The 20681-nt window shown below is 40.2% G+C and overlaps 2 protein-coding genes across 22 annotated transcripts in view; one reads left to right on the top strand and one right to left on the bottom strand.

Annotated features, from left to right (window-relative positions):
• The window catches only part of dock7 (dedicator of cytokinesis 7), a 60964-nt gene that overhangs the window by 12561 nt on the left and 27722 nt on the right, over positions 1–20681 (top strand). For all 21 annotated transcript variants that reach the window (XM_058403700.1, XM_058403699.1, XM_058403696.1 and 18 more), the window contains exons 5-20: positions 784–913; positions 1076–1288; positions 1852–1937; positions 2028–2094; positions 2288–2437; positions 2618–2698; positions 2800–2962; positions 4679–4821; positions 5115–5208; positions 7931–8093; positions 18583–18700; positions 19046–19116; positions 19731–19869; positions 19965–20066; positions 20269–20355; positions 20440–20671. In XM_058403700.1, coding sequence (XP_058259683.1) covers positions 784–913; positions 1076–1288; positions 1852–1937; positions 2028–2094; positions 2288–2437; positions 2618–2698; positions 2800–2962; positions 4679–4821; positions 5115–5208; positions 7931–8093; positions 18583–18700; positions 19046–19116; positions 19731–19869; positions 19965–20066; positions 20269–20355; positions 20440–20671 — 2039 coding nt within the window. The remainder of the gene's footprint in view (positions 1–783; positions 914–1075; positions 1289–1851; positions 1938–2027; positions 2095–2287; positions 2438–2617; positions 2699–2799; positions 2963–4678; positions 4822–5114; positions 5209–7930; positions 8094–18582; positions 18701–19045; positions 19117–19730; positions 19870–19964; positions 20067–20268; positions 20356–20439; positions 20672–20681) is intronic.
• angptl3 (angiopoietin-like 3) lies at positions 12553–15169 on the bottom strand. The gene is made up of 7 exons (XM_058403702.1): positions 14559–15169; positions 14353–14463; positions 14142–14259; positions 13944–14057; positions 13639–13734; positions 13163–13435; positions 12553–13076 (listed from the first exon to the last, which is right to left on the bottom strand). Exons 1-7 carry the CDS (start codon positions 15066–15068, stop codon positions 12901–12903), a joined length of 1398 nt encoding a protein of 465 aa, XP_058259685.1. The 5' UTR covers positions 15069–15169; the 3' UTR covers positions 12553–12900.

The raw sequence follows: 20681 nt of genomic DNA, 5'->3' as shown, positions 1-20681 counted from the left end.
CACTTGTGTAGCTCATGTTTCTTGGACAGCTCCTTTTGTCTTACTTTTTTCTATTTTATTTTAACTGGAAGAAAGAAAGCACTTTACAAGCCACCTTTACAAGGTTGCTAATAAGCATATCATGAGGATCTCGAAGCCTACATCGTCTTGGAATAAAAGGTTTTGTCCGAGCTAAATCACATCATGCGGGTGGGACTGTGATTACACACTGCAGTGCCTGGCAGCGTCCAATGCCATGTGAAATTTCAAAGCACACAGCCGTTGAGTTCTCAGTGAACTTACCAGCAGTTTTTAGGTCTGTGTTACTGTGTGTGATTTTTTTTTATTTATCATTTACAGTGACTGAATACAGAGTGAAAACAAGTTCTTTGACAAAAAAATGAGTAGTTGTAAATCTGATGTTTTTAAGGAGATTAGAGTCTTCATCGTCAGTGCCTTTTAGCAGCCAGAGGTAAAGCTGTAACTTATTTCCCGACACAGGATGGCAGACGTGTGTGTTTATTTTTGGGTCTTACTAAATTCAAGTGAAAGCGCCAGAATGACTGTTTACGGCTGTAAGTGATAATAGGAACTAACTTGTTTTTCAGACATTCCATAAAATGAAATGTAGTGGAGGAACGTCATTCAGTATTTGGGTGCCGGTCATTTCCATAGAAATGAAGGAGACTCAAAAACAGGCCATAATTTAGACCGGGTTAATTGTTTCTTTGTTTGTTACACAAATAGGCTAACAAAATAATACTTTACTCAACGTCTAATACGTGATGTTAACTGCTGGCACAGGTACCACAAGCTGGGTACAGGCTTTAACCCCAACACACTGGACAAGCAGAAAGAGAGGCAGAGGGGTTTACCCAAGCAGGTCTTTGAGTCAGATGAGCTACCAGACCCCAGCAGCTATCAGGATGATCAGGTACATCATCCACACATGTTCAGTGTTGAGTTTTTTTAGATATTATAAATAATGTATAATTATTTATAATTAAAGAATTTGTGCTGAGTTTTACACACAAATGTGAATAGAGAATTAAAATGAAAAAGCTTGGATAATTAATCATTAGTGTCTATTTGACAGGATGATCTGAAGCGCAGGTCCATGTCTATAGATGACACTCCTCGGGGAAGTTGGGCTTGCAGTATATTTGACCTGAAGAACTCCCAGCCCGATGCACTGCTCCCTCACCTGCTGGACCGAGTGCCCAATGAGGAGATCGACCGACACAATGAGGATCAACGCAAAAGCAGCCGGCACAGAGAGCTCTTCGCTCTGCACCCTGCCCTCGATGAGGTGTGCTAGTGATTTCATTCTTCATTAACCTCTTTTAACATGTTCACCCACAAACCTGTTAGTAACTAAACCTAGTCTCACTACCAAGGAATAAAATAACTCGTGTCACATGTATATTGTGTCTTGTAGTAGCTTGTGGGTGTGGATTTTTTTATAGTTCCACTGAGAAGCAGTAGTAGCTATATATAGTGTTGAAAGCTCACTTGTTACACATTAAAAATGCATTAATCACTGTTTTATTTACATGTTGCATGGCAGACAGGTTAGCAAAGCATGCTTTATAGCATTCTACTTCCTTTAGAAGTTGTATGAAATTGTAGTTTTACAACTTGTGGCTTGCTGCTGTTGCTGAAATTGCAGCCCTCTTTGAGATATAAAGACATGTATGTGAAATAATTGTCTTAACACACCTGACTGATTTAAGGATTATAAAAACAAAGCGTATACATTTGACGGATTGTGAGAATATGTGTCATGACTACTCCATATTTCGCACGTTTTTACTGAGCTGCCTATTTCTATTTCATTCACAATTGTTTCTCGTCACCGTTTTATTTTTGAAGGAGGAGCCAATCGAGCGTCACTGTGTTCCCGATGTTCCTAAAGAGCACTTTGGACAGAGACTGCTTGTCAAGTGCTTGTCCCTGAAGTAAGTACAAGAGAACGTGTTAAAAACATCTGTATTTTTCTCCTCGCTAAAACACAATATTACCTTCTGCTTTCTACTCTCCTTTTTCAGGTTTGAGATAGAGATCGAGCCAATATTTGCAAGTTTGGCCTTATATGATGTCAAGGAAAAGAAAAAGGTAAGCTGTTTATAGCTGTGCTTTCGATGAAAACATCGATGCTGATGCAAAGTTGAAACTGATCAGCTGAAACTGATCTTTGCTATTTGTATTCTAACACTAGAGGGCAGCAGTCACCATGTAAGAGGTCTTATTAAACAGGGCTTTGCAGTGTGCTTCATATCTAACTCTGTATTGTTTTGTTTTCCTTCAGATATCAGAGAACTTTTTCTTTGACCTGAATTCAGAGCAGACCAAAGCCATGCTGCGCCCTCACATCCAGACAGCTGCTATCTCCACCCTGGCCCGCTCTGCCATCTTCTCCATCACCTATCCCTCCCAAGACGTCTTCCTAGTCATAAGGGTTAGCTTCTCTTCTCTTCTCTTCTCTTCTCTTCTCTTCTCTTCTCTTCTCTTCTCTTCTCTTCTCTTCTCTTCTCTTCTCTTCTCTTCTCTTCTCTTCTCTTCTCTTCTCTTCTCTTCTCTTCTCTGCACCTAGTGTACAGAACATGAGAGTTGAAGTTTGTCATTGTTCTGTGTGTAGCTTGAAAAGGTCCTGCAGCAGGGGGATATAGGAGAATGTGCAGAACCTTACATGGTCTTCAAGGAGTCAGATGCTGCAAAGGTAAGAACCTTTATTGAGAAATCCACCATCATCATCATTCCGCCTCTGTGCTCCCGTGAATGGAGATGGTGCCAGCATGATTTGTGAACGTTTGTTTGTAGAATAAGGAGAAGCTGGAGAAACTGCGTGCTCAGTCAGAGCAGTTCTGCCAGAGGCTCGGTCGCTACAGGATGCCCTTCGCTTGGACCGCCATCCATCTGATGAACATAGTCAACAGTGCTGGCAGTCTGGAGAGAGACACAGAGCTGGAAATGGGCCTGCCAGGTCAGCCTGCTGCAATAAACTGTGATGAAACTGATCAAAATATTTGCCACTTTCTCTGCTTCAAAAGTAACATCTCTTGGCAAGATGGAAAAATTCATTTAGATTCAGGCCTAGTCCACACGTGCATGGGTATTTTTCCTCCTTCGTTTTAAAAAAAAAAAATCTCGTCCACATGAAAATGCAAAAACGTGGTCTGAAGCGCTGTCAAGAGCATGCAAAACCAACAGGTGGTGATATAATCTCAACCGTAAAGCCATGTTGGCCAATCAGAAGCCTGAGACAATCACTTCACAAGCAGTGTTGCCAGATTGGGCCGTTTCTGCCCAGTTGGGCTTCTTTTGGTCACGTCTCACCTGGAAAAAATGCACTGGGTGGATTAATAAAATCTGGGCTGGTTTTTGATGCAACTGGCAGGTTTTTATTTTTGACTATAAACATATTTTATTAATTTTCTATTCAAACGAACTTTACAATAAAGTATAATATGTAATGTTGATGTTTTAGTAATATGGTTCAGTTTAGCCAGTAAGGTTCAGGAGAGTGCTGTCCAGTCAGACTTCAGTCTTGATTAGTGGGTTGTTGTAATCGTTCTACTCGTTAAGCCAATATCACAAAGTTTGTTATTGTATTAGTTATAACAGTATGCATTTTGGGATGGTATTGGATTTTAAGCTGTGGTTGGGCTGGAAATCTTCAGTCCAATCTGGCAACCCTCTTCACAAGCCAAAAATCTCCGGTTTCTCTGTCTACACAATAACACTGAAGCCGGAGTTTTTCCTCCCTGGCAGGAGTTTTCAAAAATGTTGGTTTTCAGTGACCTGATGCTGCGTTTGCGTGTGGACGAACGGCCAAACCACATTAAAAAAAAAACTGCGGTTTTAAAAATACCCACGTTTTTATCTTTTGTTGTATGAAGGTGCGGTTTGTAATATTAAAATAATATTTAATTCCATGCAGAAAATGTTACAAAAAAAATGCTTTATCTGAAATATCTCAAAGTTTTCTTTGAGAGTTCCATGCAATTTTTTCAGTTGGAGTAAATTTGCTTCTTTACACCTCCAGGGTTTCCTCCCTCACCCAAAAAAGCATGGCAGTAGGTGGATTGGTTAATCTAAATCACTAAGTGTGAATGAGTGTGTGATTGTGTTTGCAAGAAGACTGATATTTCATCCAGGGTGTGTTCCTGCCTCACGTCCAGTATTCCTGGGCTCTGGATCTTTCACGACCCTGATGCCTTATATATATCATATATTGGAACAATTGCAGTAAATTACATTTTTGCATTTAGAAAGTTGTTTTTGTTTCTCCCTGTAAAGATCTTTGAAACAACATTTTATTTGTGTAGCTCTTTTAACATTGGATATTGTTGCAAAGCATCTTTACAGGAATATAAAAATGACAAAGTTGAACATTTTAATTCATAATTATCCCTAATCAGAAAGCCAGAGGCAATGGTGGTGGGAAAAAGCTCCCTGAGATGATATGAGGAAGAAAGCTAGACTCAAACGGGAAGCCATACACATCAGGGTGACGCCGGAAAGAATGGTGATAAGTAATTGATGGGGAAATTGATCAATAAAATGAAATTGAGCAGTAATGTATTTTACTGTTAAATGTTCTAGCTTCATACTCAGGAAGGACTTGTTTATAAACTATTGAGTCATGTGACTCATGTGAGTAATTTCGTTGGTTTGATTTTGCCCCATGTTATTACAGAACGGAAGGGTTCCTGGTCGGAGCGGAGGAACTCCAGCATTGTGGGTCGGCGCTCATTAGAAAGGACCACTAGTGGGGATGAGTACTGCAATCTGACCAGCTTCAGACCTGCTACACTCACCGTCACCAACTTCTTCAAACAGGTCAGTCTTCCCTGACTCCAGATCGCAAGAACTCACTGTAACTGAATGACAAAGTATAAAAGTTAAAATATCCTAAAATACCTAGATGAAGTGCTAATATTTGCTGACCTTGCTTTAATATTTATGTAAGCCTTTTTCCTGATTTGCCTTAGGTTTACTTTTAAAATGCTGAACAGTGCTTTTTCAATGAAAAGATGTATTGATATTAAGTGTTAAAATTATTAGGATGACACTTTATTAATTTTTAATTGAATTAACATTAATTTATACTCTTTGTATGTTTTTGTTTGTAGGAAGGAGATCGGCTAAGCGATGAGGATCTCTATAAGTTCTTGGCCGACATGAGGCGGCCCTCTTCAGTGTTACGCAGACTCAGGCCAATTACAGGTGAGCTTGAAAATCGTTTTCACTCAGCAACTAAAGCTCCAGGCAGAAATACAGATATCTGTATTTTTTTTTTAATCAAGAGAAGTCAGAGAAATGTGTTTCTAAAATGTCAGATTTCCGTAACATAAAGCAAGGTCAGGTTACAGAGTCTTGTGTTAGTTACAGTCTTGTGTTAGTTATGGGTGGACTGACTCTTTCAGTTCTGCCCTAGTCTATAAAAACTAAAGCTTTTATTTTTGTTCCTTCATTCGCTAGATTCACTTTGTTTTCATTTGTGAGGGCGCTGGTGGCTCAGTGGTAGGTTTCTCACCTGCCATGCGGAAGGCCCAGGTTCGATTCCCAGCCAGGGCTCAAACCCCAGCCACTGGATGCAGTGCAGGTCTCAAGCCCAGATAAAAATGGGAGGGTTGCGTCAGGAAGGGCATCCGGCATAAAACCTGTGCCAAGTTGTTGTTGGTCCGCTTTGGTGACCCCTCACGCACGTAGGCCGAAATAATAACAACAACTTTGCTTTAAGGTTAAAAAAGCAACTTATAGCAAATATTCAACTACTTGAATGAAATTCCTCAACTCCATAGTAGTATTAAAAGGATAGCCAGCTGATATAGATCATAAATAAGTGCCTTATGAGTAAGAGTTTATGAGCTATTATTATTATCATAGGTGATAATTATATCCTGATTAAACTAAAGCATTAAGGTATAAGCAATATAATTAAAGCATTAAAGCTGTGGTAAGCAGTGTTGGAAAATGTCCCATAGCCACCAAAGGAGTTTATTCCTTTCCTTTAGTACGACTCTCTCCACAGACACACAGGCAGAGTGCAAAAAGACATTTCAATAAACAAAATGCAGATGTTTTTTTTCTGTGTATGCAGACACACACCTGATACCTGATAGAGAAATATAGCAGTAATGCACCACTTAAGCTACGCTTTTCCTTAAACTGCACTGTTTGTTTTCTTGAGTCATTGTTGTTTTTCTGTCTTTTAATGTTAGAACACAGTGCTGTTTCACGTCCTGCTGAAGCAGGTGAATCATTTTCAATAACAGCAGCTCTGATGAAGTATTTCCCAGCTCAAGGTTAATGTTAATGTGCTCATGCTAATGTTATCAGTTCTAGCAGTTTCTATAGTCATATTAAGTTAGAGAGAGGGAGAGAGAAAACCTAAAAGATTCAGGAATGATCTTTTTAACTGCAGTAATGTATGCAACAACTTGTTCAATCCACAGTGTGAAAGTCACAAGCACTAAAATGTATGATGTGTCATTCACTAAAAATAAAAATAAAAAAAATTGGACATTGCTGTAACAGTGAGTCCACTTCACATTCTGGGCTCAACACATCACCCTGTCATTGATCATTTTCCTCTAACGGCAAACCCTCATGTTCACTCACTTTAATCATTTTGGATAATGCGCTTGTACAGTGGTACCTCGGTCCTTGACCACCACGTGTGCGAATGTTCGGTATTCGATTCGAATTTCCGAGTCAATTTGACCTCGGTGTACGAAAATATTTTCGGTGTACGACTCGACCGTCAGGAACGCTGGTTCTTGTTTCATACAGGATTGTAACAAATATCAACATTACCAACAAAATTCGAACTGAACTGTAATTAACACACACTTTCAGTTTTCAAAAATATTTTTCTGTGTTCGACCCGACCTGAAAAGAACTATTGTGACCGCACACCAGGGTCAATTCTAGGATTTTCATTTAAGGACATAATAGTTAAAAAAATAAATAAATAAATAAAATAAAATAAAGGTTTGACTAACAGGGTAGGATGGTAAACTTATTGCAGCATTCCACTGTATTGCATAGATGTGTATAACATTTGAGTACTGAACAAGCCAAATACAAGTCTTCCTGATCTCTCTCACACACACACACACACACACACACACACACACACTGCGACGTCACGGTCTGCGGATTGAAGAATGCACTGAAAGATGGGGAGGAGCCGAAATCTGCCGCCGTTTTTAGATGAAGTTTAAAGGGGACTGAGGCGTTCACGAATTTGTGTACAGTTTATGGAGAATCGCAGAATTTTTAGGGGGGCTGAGTAGAAATGTTAGGGGGCTTTAGTGGCGCCCATGCTGCACACGCTTTCCATGCAACGTACCCTGCCGTAGACCATAGAGATGAAGCAGTTTACGTGGGTCATCTGTTCTGAAAGCATCATCTGTGAGTGCTTGTGTTATAACCCCACGCTATCATTTTTAGTATATTTTCAGTAGCCATGTCTCCAAAAAAGGGGAAATCAGGCATCAGTGTTGCCAAGTTGTGAGATCAACCATCGAGTTGAAACAGATTAATGTGTTGTACATTATTTCCTATGGGGAAAAATAATTCGGTTTTCGACCAAATCGGTATTCGACCAGACTTTTGGAACGAATTATGGCTGAACACAGAGGTAACACTGTATTTAAAGCAGTTAGCATACCCCCTTTTTAAAGAGACTATTTGGCTTAAATCCTGTTAGAGGTAAGTAGTAAAGGGTGTAAAAAAAGTACAAATCAAAGATATTTTAAAAATGGTTAGTGAGCAGGTTGATCTCAGGCTTCTGAAGACAAAGTGGCTGCATTTGTGGTGCATTGTGGGAAATTTCCTCATTTGAACTGCTGACATTTATTATCTTTGACAGATAGATAGTTCAGTAACCTTGCCAACTTGAGGCTTATTTATTCTTCTTCTTCTTATTATTTTTTTATAGCTCAGTTGAAGATTGACATCTCTCCTGCCCCGGAGAACCCCCACTACTGTCTGACTCCAGAGCTGCTCCAGGTCAAACCTTATCCTGATACTCGTGTACGGCCCACCAGAGAGATCCTGGAGTTCCCTGCCAAGGACATTTATGTGCCCAACACCACGTACAGGTACCGCAGCTGAGCTCTGATTCTCCCAAATACAGAACGATCACAGAGATTTCACAACCTGTTTAAAAATATTTACCCAGTATCTAACAGACGTGAAGTACGGCACTGTGGAATAACACCTAAATGATTCACAAACAAAAGTGCAACAGTAGGGTACTTGCACTTTGTGTAAAATTAAATGTACTCTGTTAACAATACATGCTCCACAATAGGAGCTCAGTGCAATGAAAGTCAGTACTGAAATTCAGATCTTGCTTCATATATCCACTTTCTCGGCGTAGAGGACAGCCGTGTTGTACAGATTTCTGAAGAGATGTTTTTTCAGCTGCTCTTTGCTAGAGCGGTTGTGTTGCTCTTTACTTTTGAAATACTTCGAAGGTTTTCTGTTGGATTCCTGTCAGAAGACATATTTAGCCAGGTCACACTTTTTTTTTTCTTCATTAGAGACTCATACATGATTTTGAGAGCTTTGGATCAGTATCTTGCTGGAATAATTCCTCTTCTGCGGAACTTCTGGAGACTAGCAGCCATTATATTATATATCCACACAGGCATTCATGGTGCCATCTATAAATGTCATCTCCCCAACTCGTGTACACAGTATACACCGATTCCCAAGCTTTCTTTCTAAAGCATTTCTATTTATTTCTATAAGAGGAAAGACTCTACTTGTCCACTTTGGAATAATGCAATTATTAAGCGATGATTATTGAATTTTGACTCATTTGTCGTTTAACCTTCCTATTATCCTTGTAGTCAATTTGACCCTATTCAAGTGTTTAAATGTCTCTAAATATAGGTTTGACATAAGAAAGAAAAGACATGGTATTATCCCTGATAACAGAAACTTTAATACTTTCCAAATTTTATAAATAACAAAAATCCGTACTTAGAAATAAAATAAAACCATTCAAAAAGATCTTTCTGTCCAATTTGTTCAGTCAGTGAGAGTTTATGGTGATTTGTACATTTTTCTGTAGTCGTGCAATAGAAATTCTGAGTGTTTAGGAGAATGGGGTTGTGGGGTGGGTTGGGGTTAGTTTTTATTTTAAACAAAGAAACATAAATTACTTGACCAACAGAAACTGGGTAAAAATGATATTCTGGAGGTTTAAATTGCTGGGTTCAGATTGACCTCAAGAGCAAAAAAATGTTTGTAAATTTAAGGATAACAGGAGGGTTAAGTGATATTGCACGGGAGTGTGCTCACTTCTGTCACATGCTGTATATTACTAATTGTTTAGACTCCAAGGTTTTATTTATTTTGGACTCCGAATACAGGATCGGACACAACATGGCTCAATCAGCGGTCCAGCAGAGGGGCATCCTGGTCATTAGCACAGAATTGTAACCACTGAGCAATATCTTAATTCACCTTTCCAAATACTGTTACACAACATCATGACTGGTCCAAACTGCTATTTTAGTCAAGGCCTCAAATGGGGTTATGTTGACACAGTCATCCGCAAAGCTTGTGTGTGTTTGATGATAGCAAAGCTGATGTTCTGCTTGCTTGAACATTTTAAAATTATATTATTATACAGTGATTTTGTACGTTTGCCCAGTGACAAAGAAATGATCAGTCTGTAATTTTAATGGTAGGTTTATCTGAACAGTGAGAGGCAGAATAACAACAAAAAAATCCAGAAAAATACATTTCAAAAAAGTTATATATTGATTTGCATTTTATTGAGTGAAATAAGTATTTGACCCCTTTGCATGACTTAGTACTTGGTGGCAAACCAAGTTGTTGGCAATCACAGACGTCAGACATTTCTTGTAGTTGACCACCAGGTTTGCACACATCTCACATCTCAAGGAATTTGGGCCCACTCCTCTTTGCAGGTCCTCTCCAAGTCATTAAGGTTTTGTGGCTGACCCTTCAGCTCCCTCCACAGATTTTCTATGGGATTAAGGTCTGGAGACTGGCTAGACCACTACAGGACCTTAATGTGCTTCTTTTTGAACCACTCCTTTGTTGCCTTGGCCGTGGGTTTTGGGTCATTGTCAGGCTGGAATATCCATCCACGACCCATTTTCAATACCCTGGCTGAGGGAAGGAGGTTCTCATCCAAGATTTAACGGTACATGGCTCCGTCCATCGTCCCTTTGATGCGGTGCAGTTGTCCTGTCACCTGGGGATGGTGTACTTGGGGTCAAAAGCAGCATTCCTCCTCCTCCAAACAGGGCGAGTTGAGTTGATGCCAAAGAGCTGGATTTAGGTCTCATTTGACCACAACACTTTCACCCAGTTCTCCTCCGAATCATTCAGATGTTCACTGGCAGACTTCAGATGAGCCTGTACATGTGCTTTCTTTAGCAGGGGGACCTTGCGGGCGCTACTGGATTTCAGTCTTTATCAATTGTTTTCTTGGTGACTATGGTCCCAGCTGCCTTGAGATCATTGACAAAGTCCTCCAGTGTAATTCTGGGCTGATTCCTCGCCGTTCTCATGATCATTGAAACTCCATGAGGTGAGATCTTGCATGGAGCCCCAGACCGAGGAAGATTGACAGTCCTTTTGTGTTTCTTCCATTTGGGAATAATCGCACCAACTGTTGTCACCTTCTCACCAAGCTCTTGGCGATGGTCTTGTAGCTCATTCCAGCCTTGTGTAGGTCTACAATCTTGTCCCTGACATCCATGGACAGCTCTTTGGTCTTGGCCATGATGGAGAGTTTGGAATCTGATTGATTGCTTCCTTCTGTGGACAGGTGTCTTTCATACAGGTAACAAGCTGAGATTAAGGGCACTCCCCGAGAGTGCTCCTACTGTAATCTCAGCTCCTTACCTGTATAAAAGACACCTGGGAGCCAGAAATCTTTCTGACTGATAGGGGATCAAATACTTATTTCACTCAATAAAATGCAAATCAATGTAGAACTTTTCTGAAATGTATTTTTCTGGATTTTTTTGTTGTTATTCTGCCTCTCACTGTTCAGATAAACCTACCATTAAAATTACAGACTGACCATTTCTTTGTCAGTGGGCAAATGTACAAAATCAGCAGGGGATCAAATACTTTTTTCCCTCACTGTATAATGTATAGAGGTATTCAAATAATGTAGATGCTGTATAAATGGAATATATTCACTATATATATATATATATATATATAAATAACAGACCACTGCAAAATAAGCCGTTTGTTTCTTTCTTCCAGGTTCATGTATTGGTGAGATGAAGAGTTTTGTTTCATTTTTTTTGTGAACTGCTGACAATATTTCTCCTAAATTCAAAATATAACTATTGTTATTTAGAGTGTATATTTAAAGGAAATGGCAACACATCAAAATAACCCAAGATCATGCCGTATTTGCAGAGCTTTAATACCTCAAATAAAACAAAATGCAAATAATCTGTAAACAAATTGTGTTAATGCTTCGGCTAAATGACATTAAGAAATCAGTATTTGGTGAAATAACCCCGATTTGCATGCGTTTGGCTCCATGCTCTCCACCAGTTTCTCACATTGCTGTTGGGGAACTTTACACCACTGTTTTTGCAAAAAAGCAAACAGCTCAGCTTTGCTTGATGGTTTGTGACCATCCATCTTCCTCTTGATGACATTCCAGAGGTTTTCAATAGGGTTCAAATCTGGAGATTGGGCAGTGGTCTCTTATTTTTTTCCAGAGCGGTGTATGTGTGTGTGTGTGTGTGTGTGTGTGTGTGTGTGTGTGTGTGTATATATGTGTGTATATATGTATATATATGTATATATATATATATATATATATATATATATATATATACATATACAAAGAGCAAAAGATTGCATATTATATCCGCCTTTCTATTCATTTATAGTTACATTTACTGCTGTGGTACTTCCAGAAAGTCAGTTCCCATTATTAGTCGTTAAACTGCTTTTAGTTTAATGAGACACAAAAAAAACCCTATCTTGTGATGTTACTTGTAACCGCAAATCATAAAGCCATCTGTCCTGAAGACCTTTGTAAAGAACAGCGTTATCTCTGGCATTTACAAAGCACCATCACTGGAGACTTCTCCTAAAGATTGTTAAGTAAATGTCTCCTCAGAGAAAACTTCACCCTATGGACACCCATTAAAGTGCAGCATTCAAGTCTCTGTCTATGTCGCTAGGTTATTTGAATGAAGCGAGTATTTCTAGACAAAATGGTTGGGGTGGATTCATTTATTTTGTTATAAAAATTGTGCACCTTAATGTTTTTCAGGACAAATCTGTAAACAAAACAACATTTACTGTACATTTGTGTACATTGTGTAACCAGGAGTCAATATGACTCAGTAATGTAAAAAGAGCACCATGTTTCACAGCTAGCACAAGACATAAACACGGCTTAAATATGGCATTAAGTTAAAACGGAGTATAAAAAAGTGTTTAACATGGATGCATTGTGAAACTAGTTTGATTTCTGTGGGTGTATGTGTGTGTGTGTGTATATATATATATATATATATATATATATATATATATATATATATATATATATATATATATTAGTTGCAAAGATAGAGTTTACAAAATTGGGTATAATAAGCATAAACTATTTCACTATTAATACTCCTGAAGTGTGTTCAGTTCTGTTTGCATTCTACAAGCAATTTTCTAAACAATTCAAAAAGTAAAAAGCTGCAGCAAGACTGCACATGCAACATCTGTACATTTGACACCTGAGGTCAGGTTGATGAACTGTTCCTGTTGCACCATGCTTGAATGACATGCTTCAGCACCTTTGGACTGAGTTCAGGAGAAAGGGGAAGCTTGTATTGGCCAGAGTCAGTGTTGCCTGTCTGAGCATGATTCGCCTTATACTAGTCAGGTTCACTGGAACTGGGATGAAGGCCTAATGGAGAGCTTTGTGAATTTAAGGGTATAAAAGCTCCCCTTGCCAGGTCTCCAGTAGATCCCTTTCCTGCGTAGACTACGGTTCCTCACCCGCATCCAGGTGTAACGCCCATTGAGATTGGTGCCACCACATGCGTTAAACCACCAACCACCTGAAAAAGGACAAATGATGTTATTCGAATGTTTGACATTGTGCAGCTGTGCATAACTGAGACAGTAATCCATAAATTTTTGTTACCCGAGTAGTTGCGAGCACAGTTATACTCATCGAGATTGTCGTTGTCCTTATCTTTGGTGGAGAACATCATGCCAGTGTGGTTGCTCATGGCATCAGGCAGGTTTCCAGACAGATGAGTCAGATGGATAGTGTAATGAGATGCGGGACCTTCCAGTGTGAACATGTACTCAATGAATCTTCTCTCATCCTTCCAGTCCTCCAGCTCAATGCTGAGAATGTAGTCTCCCTGTCTGGCAATGGAGTAGATCTTTGCCAAGCCAAGCCAAAATTCATCTGCAGTACATGAACAGCAACGCTTATTGTTTGCGGTCTCGATTACTAAAGACCAAGAAAATGTGTGCTTTGTTTTTTATTCTACATTCTTGGTCTCAACAACATTGAAAGAAGTTCACAGTTCTGTTACATTCTTCCCTATATACCAAGTTTAACCATTCAACTAAATTCCTTTATATTGCACATTTTAGTGGACTACTTACTTTCCAGATTTCCAAAACCAAGCTCATATTTGTCCCAGGTCTGATCAAAGTCCACTGTACCATCCACTCTCCGTTGAATAACCGTGTCTGCTCTTTCTGCAAAGCCAATAATTTCGGAAATGTTGTAAAAAGATTTTTGAAAGAAAATGTGATTTGTTCTACAGCTTTTGAAAAATAAAAAACCCTATTGCTGGAAATGTTTATTGAGAAGGTTTATTTTTAGGTAAAGAAATAAAAACCTAAAGGCCAGTGGTTATATAAAAAATATTCCAACTATTGGTGTTGTAGTGTGTTCGCTATCCTACCCGAGCTGATGTCGCAGTACACATCGAATGGCTCGGATTGCTTGGGTTGGATCGGATATACTCCACTCTTCCTCTGGCCTCTATCGAACACTTCACTGCAGTCTGCAGGAAGATCTGTAACAAAATGGTAATTAGGAAACCATGCCGAACAGCTCCAAAAGCTGAACCTTCAGTGAGAAGCAGTCGGTTTCGACTCACCGTTTGCGTCAGTGCTCGTGTTGGTTGAGTTACTTGTCAGATATTTGAGAAGGTTTGGAGCTCCTTCGAAAGAATCTGACATTTTTTCAGTGGTGTCTTGAAGCGACTCGTAATTGACCTGTAAGGAATCGTAGCAAGAGAAAGTTGCGTTTGCAGAAATAAGCTACATCAATTGCATCAGATGGTTTGAGTTGTTGTATCTTTTCTCTACCTTCTCCTCCAGGCTTTTGATTTTGTTTTTCTGCGCGTTGAGCTGGTCATGCTGTTCTTTTACAGATTTCAGTAGGTCTTTGATGGTTTTCTCTTGAGTGTCAATCACATCCTGTGGGGAAAAGTTTCAGTTCTCATATGAAAGGCTTCATCAGTTTGCCGTTAATATTTTTTTTCTCGCAAAATTTTGAAACAAGATAGACCTACCTTCAGAGCAGCGATCTCATGGAGCTGTTCTACGGGCACTACACTTTGGCTCAGGCCTTGCAGCTTTTCCTCCAGGTTCCCGACTTGGCTCTGAAGCTGCACACGCTCCTGTAGGATGTTGTTCACCTTGGAGTTGATCTCCAGCGACATGTTCTTGATTTCTTCGTTGTTGGTCTTGAGGAACGAGGTGGTTTTTTTGAGTTCCTCTTCCTCCTCTTTGATTTCACTGGTCACGATGGAGAGCTGGTAGAAAGAGCGGTCAAAGATGTTCAGCTTTTGAAAGATATCGTTGATTTGCGCCTTGGTCTTGTGCACAAACTCTCGCAGGCTTTGCCCCAGTTGCAGGAGACCGTTAGCCAGCAGTCGTACGTCGTCCAGCATTGCGAAGCGCGATTTTGCTTCCGTCGGTTGTGGGTTGTGAAGAACCGGCGGCTCTGTTACCGTTTGTCCACGAGGAGCAGCGTAAATGGTGCACATGCTCCCCAGGAAGAACAAGCAGACAAGCTTCATTTTGACTTTGCAGCTAGTCGGTGCTATCTGATCTTACTCGAGTTCCCTCCCTTGCCTCTCTTGATTGTCCTCTCTCCCTGTGGTGCGCGCAACAGAATGCAAAGCAGGGCGACCTTCAATTTATACCCCTAGACCAGAAGGGGAGGGAGAATTTGTTGATCATTAAACGGATTATGCAGCTGCATCTGACCCCGACTATCAAGGGAAAAAAACATCCCCAGAGGGATGGAGCAAACAAATTACAGTCGGCAGCTCCGGAGCAAACAAATTATAGCAGCATGCACGTCCACCCCCCCCCTTATAGCCCACCAAAACCTGTCACCACACATCCATAATCCATCACACCATCCCTGTGGCTCTACTGCAGCAACAGTACAGTGCCACAGGAGCGCTAATGAATCATCTGCCTGGTCGATCTCATCATTTCAGAGATGGTAGTCGGGTGGAAATTAATAATAAAAGTGCATAATTTACATCTCTTTGCTTGATTTAATGGCCTGCTGAATCAGCATTCCGCATGCGTGTGAAGATCCTCACCAGTGACGGAGGAGAAGTCACAAGAGAAGGAAACAAGAGTGTTGGAATAGTTTGAGGAACTTCACCAAAGTTCACTGTGTGTTATTACAGTCTCGAAGTCTGTACATATTTCTCTTAAGTTTATTGTAAAGGAATCCAGTAATGGGCATTATTTGAACAGGGCATCTTTAACATTTGTACATACATCATGACATTCATTTGTACATGTATAACGTCTATAGCATGTACGACAGCCAAAGCTGCTATATGTAATGTGTACACATGAGCAAACACTGCTTTGGTTTGCACAGCTTAGCAGAGCGCTGGAGGCTTAAACAGATGGTTTGGAGATTAATTTAGCCAGGATTTGTATCTTAAGTCATTGGAAATACAGCTTTAATCAGATGGCTGCATTCTGATTTTGCTAAAAACACATTTTACACATCCATTAATTATCAAACTGTACCAGACTACATAGGTCTTCTTTTTTTAAACATAAATAAGCTTGTATCATACAAGGTGTATCATCATTTCCTTCTCTTCACATTTACATTTCACAATATATTTTTTTAATAATGAAACTTTATTCCAAAATATTTTCTTATATCTAGCAACAGGTCAGCCATCCAAAATATGGGGGGAATAGTATTTTGAATAGTATTTTAAAAGGATTAGCTGTCACACTAAATACACCATTTTCAAAAGTATTGGGACACCCTTCCAAATCATTCAGTTCAGGGGTTGGGCTCGGCCCCTTGGTTCCAGTGGAAGGAACTCTTAATGCTTCAGCATACCGAGACATTTTGGACAATTTCATGCTCCCAACTTTGTGGGAACAGTTTGGGGCTGACCCCTTCCTGTTCCAAGCATCTCATAAAGACATGGATGAGGGAGTTTGGTGTGGAGGAACTTGACTGACCTGCACAGAGTCCTGACCTCAACCTGATAGAACACCTTTGGGATGAATTAGAGCGGAGGCTGCAAGCCAGGCCTTCTCATCCAACATCAGTGCCTGACCTCACAAATGCGTGTCTAGAGCAATGGTCAAAAATTCCCATAAACACACTCCTCAACCTTGTGGAAAGCCTTCCCAAAAGAGTTGAAGCTGTTCTAGCTGCAAAGGGCAGAACAACTTGTATTACATTTGTGTGCATGGAAAGGCAGATGTCCCAAAACTTTTGGATTTTCTTGGTCTTTTTTTTTTTTTTTGTCTTCTTTACTTTGTTAATAAGTGTGCCAGATTTTGCTCTCAGCTGGTGACCGTTCCTCCTGGCTAATTGAATTATGGACTAAGACAGTAGAGCTAATAGAATAGACATACAGGGTTCATCTTCTACAATCTGGTCTTGGGTTCGACAGGCCATATTTGCTCTCATTTTGCTAAAGCCAACACTAGAAATGCTATGTGACTCAGAAAGACCGCACTTCTGCATGGTCATATAGTTATGTCATATTCATGTACATAAACAGAGCAAACATACAGCCACCCTACGTGTGTGTGTGTGTGTGTATGCGCATGTGTGTGTGTGCTCTCTCCGAGGCCTAGCTCATGTAAGAGGCTTTGGAGAAGCTTTATTTCTCTGACTATTCAGAATCATGCGTCTGTCAGTAAAGGAGATGGAGGTGTAGAAACCTGGCTGGCAAAAGAAAGACCACATGAAGAACGGTTTACGATAAATATAGCGTTTGTTTCCGGGCTGCTGTTTAAACAGCTATAACTATAAACTAGCACAAACATTCCTTTTGCTTTTGAAGCTGCCAGAGCAACAGATCAGGAAGAGCGTGAGATAGACATTGAAGTGGAAAACATGGCTAGCGGCATCAGATAAGGGGGGAGCAAGAGACAGTGAGTGCATGAGAGAGGAGTGTTTTGTGCATAATATTTATGACCCTGTTGCTCCCAGAAGGATCAGCTTCATGTCATTGTGGTTTCTGTGACCTGTCACCCAAAGCATGCACTTCTGTACAGTCCGCTCTGAAGCATACTTTGGTCCTCTGTCCCAATAAACCACAGAGAGTGCTATTTTGAGTGTTTAGTCAGTTTCCATTTCCAAATCTTGACCCCCTTAAGATTTTTGCATGAAAACAAGGATTCATGATTATGTAACTAATGCCCTGATCATACTGTAATTATTGCAACACAGTAAAACTGATCAGACACCCCATGTTGATGAATTCCATAACAGCTCTGACCAGTGTACTGATTCAAATCAAAGCTTTATCTTGAACTGCTTTAGCAATGGCTCAGCAGCTTTGGGTTACTGATAAGAAGGTCAGGGGTTCAAGAGGTAGCATTGCCAAGCTGCCACTGTTAGGCCCTTGAGCAAGCCCCTTAACTCTCTCTGCTTCAGAAGTGCTGTAACACGGCTGACCCTGCGCTCCGACTGCAACTTCCTAACAAGCTGGGATATGCTGTGGAAAGAATTTCACTGTGCTGTATTGTGTAGGTGACAAATAATGGCTGCTACTTCTTTTTCTATAGTATCAACCCTCAGTCACAGATAACTGTACGGCATAAAATCTGCCTAATATAAGCCTAGTAAAAAAGAAGCATGCTGATAAAACTTAAAATCACTGATATTGTGAAAAGGTTCTATAAGGAGAAATGTTTGTAATGGTTAATGGGGAAGTCTTCAAGACAGAAGACTTTATGCTTTGTAGGTTCTCGCTAATAATCTGCGTATATTGTCTTAGACATTTTAAGAGAAAGTTATGGAATGAATGATTATACCTGCATATGTAAGTGATGCTTTATAAATATAGTGAATAATCTTTAATAGTAAATAAAATAAACAAATTACTATATATGATATGATATAAGTGGGATAAATAGTACTTGATCAGCTCTGAGGTTTGCTTTGTATCAGGCTGCGGTACATCACCCCATGTTTACTTTCCAATAGATTCACTACATAAAGCATCTCTCAGCATTATATCCCATGTTGCATGTATTGTTCTTATGCCTCTTCTCTTTTTTTTTTTTTCTTGTTCTTATTAGGAACCTGCTGTATGTCAACCCACAGAGTCTGAACTTCGCCAACCGCCAGGGCTCTGCTCGCAACATCACAGTGAAGGTGCAGTTTATGAATGGGGAGGACCCCAGCAATGCCATGCCTGTAAGTGACCGGAGCGCCTACTTACTTATGCACTCGAGTTGTCTTGTAAGCTGCCTTAGTAAATGACGTTCAGGAATATAAGACAATTTAGCCTGCTGTTATAGGAACGTAATCAGTGACAGGGCACTGTGATGTGGCCTGATGCCAAGCGAATTATAAGCGTATAAACATGTACTTTGTCTTGACTTTTATAGATTAGTTTAATCAGCACATCCTGACCAATCAGATTTGAGAATTCAACAACAGTGTGTTCTAACTCTTACATACGGCACCATTCACAAATGAATGAAACACATAAATGCACCTGAAATTTCAATTCATACTTACTGCTTCCTGCGTGTTTAGGTAATCTTTGGTAAATCCAGCTGTGGAGAGTTTTCTAAAGAGGCGTACACTGCAGTGGTCTATCATAACCGGTGAGTCCAACAAGCAGGACAGTTCATTCATTACTTGTATAAGAGGTTATTTAATGGTTGTCTTCGTGCTCTGAGCTGTTCTAGTGACCGGGTCATCTTTCTTTCACACGACCCAATCACAGAAGATGGCACTAGGTTTTAAACGTTATCAGCTGATATTAAAGTCAGGAAGCTATTGGAAGTTGTGAGAGCGTATATAGTACAGACTGTGTCGCCCCACCACACACTTTGAACTGCAATTTCTCCAAAACAGTTCATGACATTCATTGCTGAATTCTTTGCATTTATTGATTCACCTGCGTTGCATTATATCGGAGAAAATTGTAGAATAAATGCAGCCATTTTGGAAAATGTTTTTACAGTTAAATATTTTCACGTGCATTTTTTTTTTTTTTTGTGAGTTGAATTTTATTTATTCATTCTTGCTGACTGTTTTTTTTTTTTATATCTGAAGAGACTTACATATGGAGCAGTCATACAGTCCAACAAATAACTGTTGAAGAGTGTTTTTTCCCCTTATAAATGAATCAGAGGTGTGTAGTTTAAGAGAGGTTTAGGTAAATGGGTCAGTAGTTGAATTCTCACTTGTTGCTGTGTCTCTTGCACCCTTCCAGTTCTCCAGATTTCCATGATGAAATCAAAATTAAGCTGCCAGCCTCCCTGAACGACCATCACCACATCTTGTTCACTTTCTACCACGTCAGCTGTCAACAGAAACAAAATACTCCTCTAGAGACACCAGTTGGATACACGGTGCACACATCATCCCGCACATCTACATGGATTGTATAAGATTGTATGAGTTAAATTGTAAAACTTGTTCTCCCTTCCATCTTTTTCTCTCCCAGTGGATCCCTATGCTGCAGAACGGACGTCTTAGAACGGGTCACTTCTGCTTGCCGGTGTCTCTGGAGAAACCACCACAGTCTTATTCTGTTCTGTCTCCTGATGTAAGACTCATTCACATGCTCAAATACAACAAGCTTCCATGATGAACAGATCCTTGCTTACACAACCCCTTAGTTCTGCTGTTGTGGTTTCTCTGCGGGTTTATTAATCATTGAGAATAATGTATAATTAATATATAATATGTGTTTTTTTTTCTTGCAAGTATGCAGCTTATACACAAAACAAATATGTTTTCATCCTAAGGTTCCTCTTCCTGGTATGAAATGGGTGGATAACCACAGAGGAGTGTTTAACGTTGAGGTTGTAGCCGTATCCACTGTCCACACACAGGTACTCTTAGTTCTTACATTTTGGATTGTCTAGTTTGTGTATATGCTCCAGAACACCGCTGTACTGAATCTCCTCCACTCTCAGGACCAGTATCTGGATAAGTTCTTTGCGCTGGTGCACGCCCTGGATGAACACATGTTCCCAGTGAGGATCGGAGATATGCGGATCATGGAGAACAGCCTGGAAGCGGAGCTGAAGGGCAGCATAGCAGCCCTGAGCTCCTCTCAGCTGGAACCAGTGGTCCGCTTCCTCCATCTGCTGCTCGACAAGCTGGTGCTGCTGGTGGTGCGGCCGCCTGTCATCGCCGGACAGATCGGTAACATAGC

The sequence above is a fragment of the Hemibagrus wyckioides genome, linkage group LG11, assembly GCF_019097595.1.
Source record: "Hemibagrus wyckioides isolate EC202008001 linkage group LG11, SWU_Hwy_1.0, whole genome shotgun sequence".
Lineage (NCBI taxonomy): Eukaryota > Metazoa > Chordata > Actinopteri > Siluriformes > Bagridae > Hemibagrus > Hemibagrus wyckioides.
Note: the sequence above shows the minus strand (reverse complement) of the source record. Positions and strands in the feature narration are given on the sequence as shown.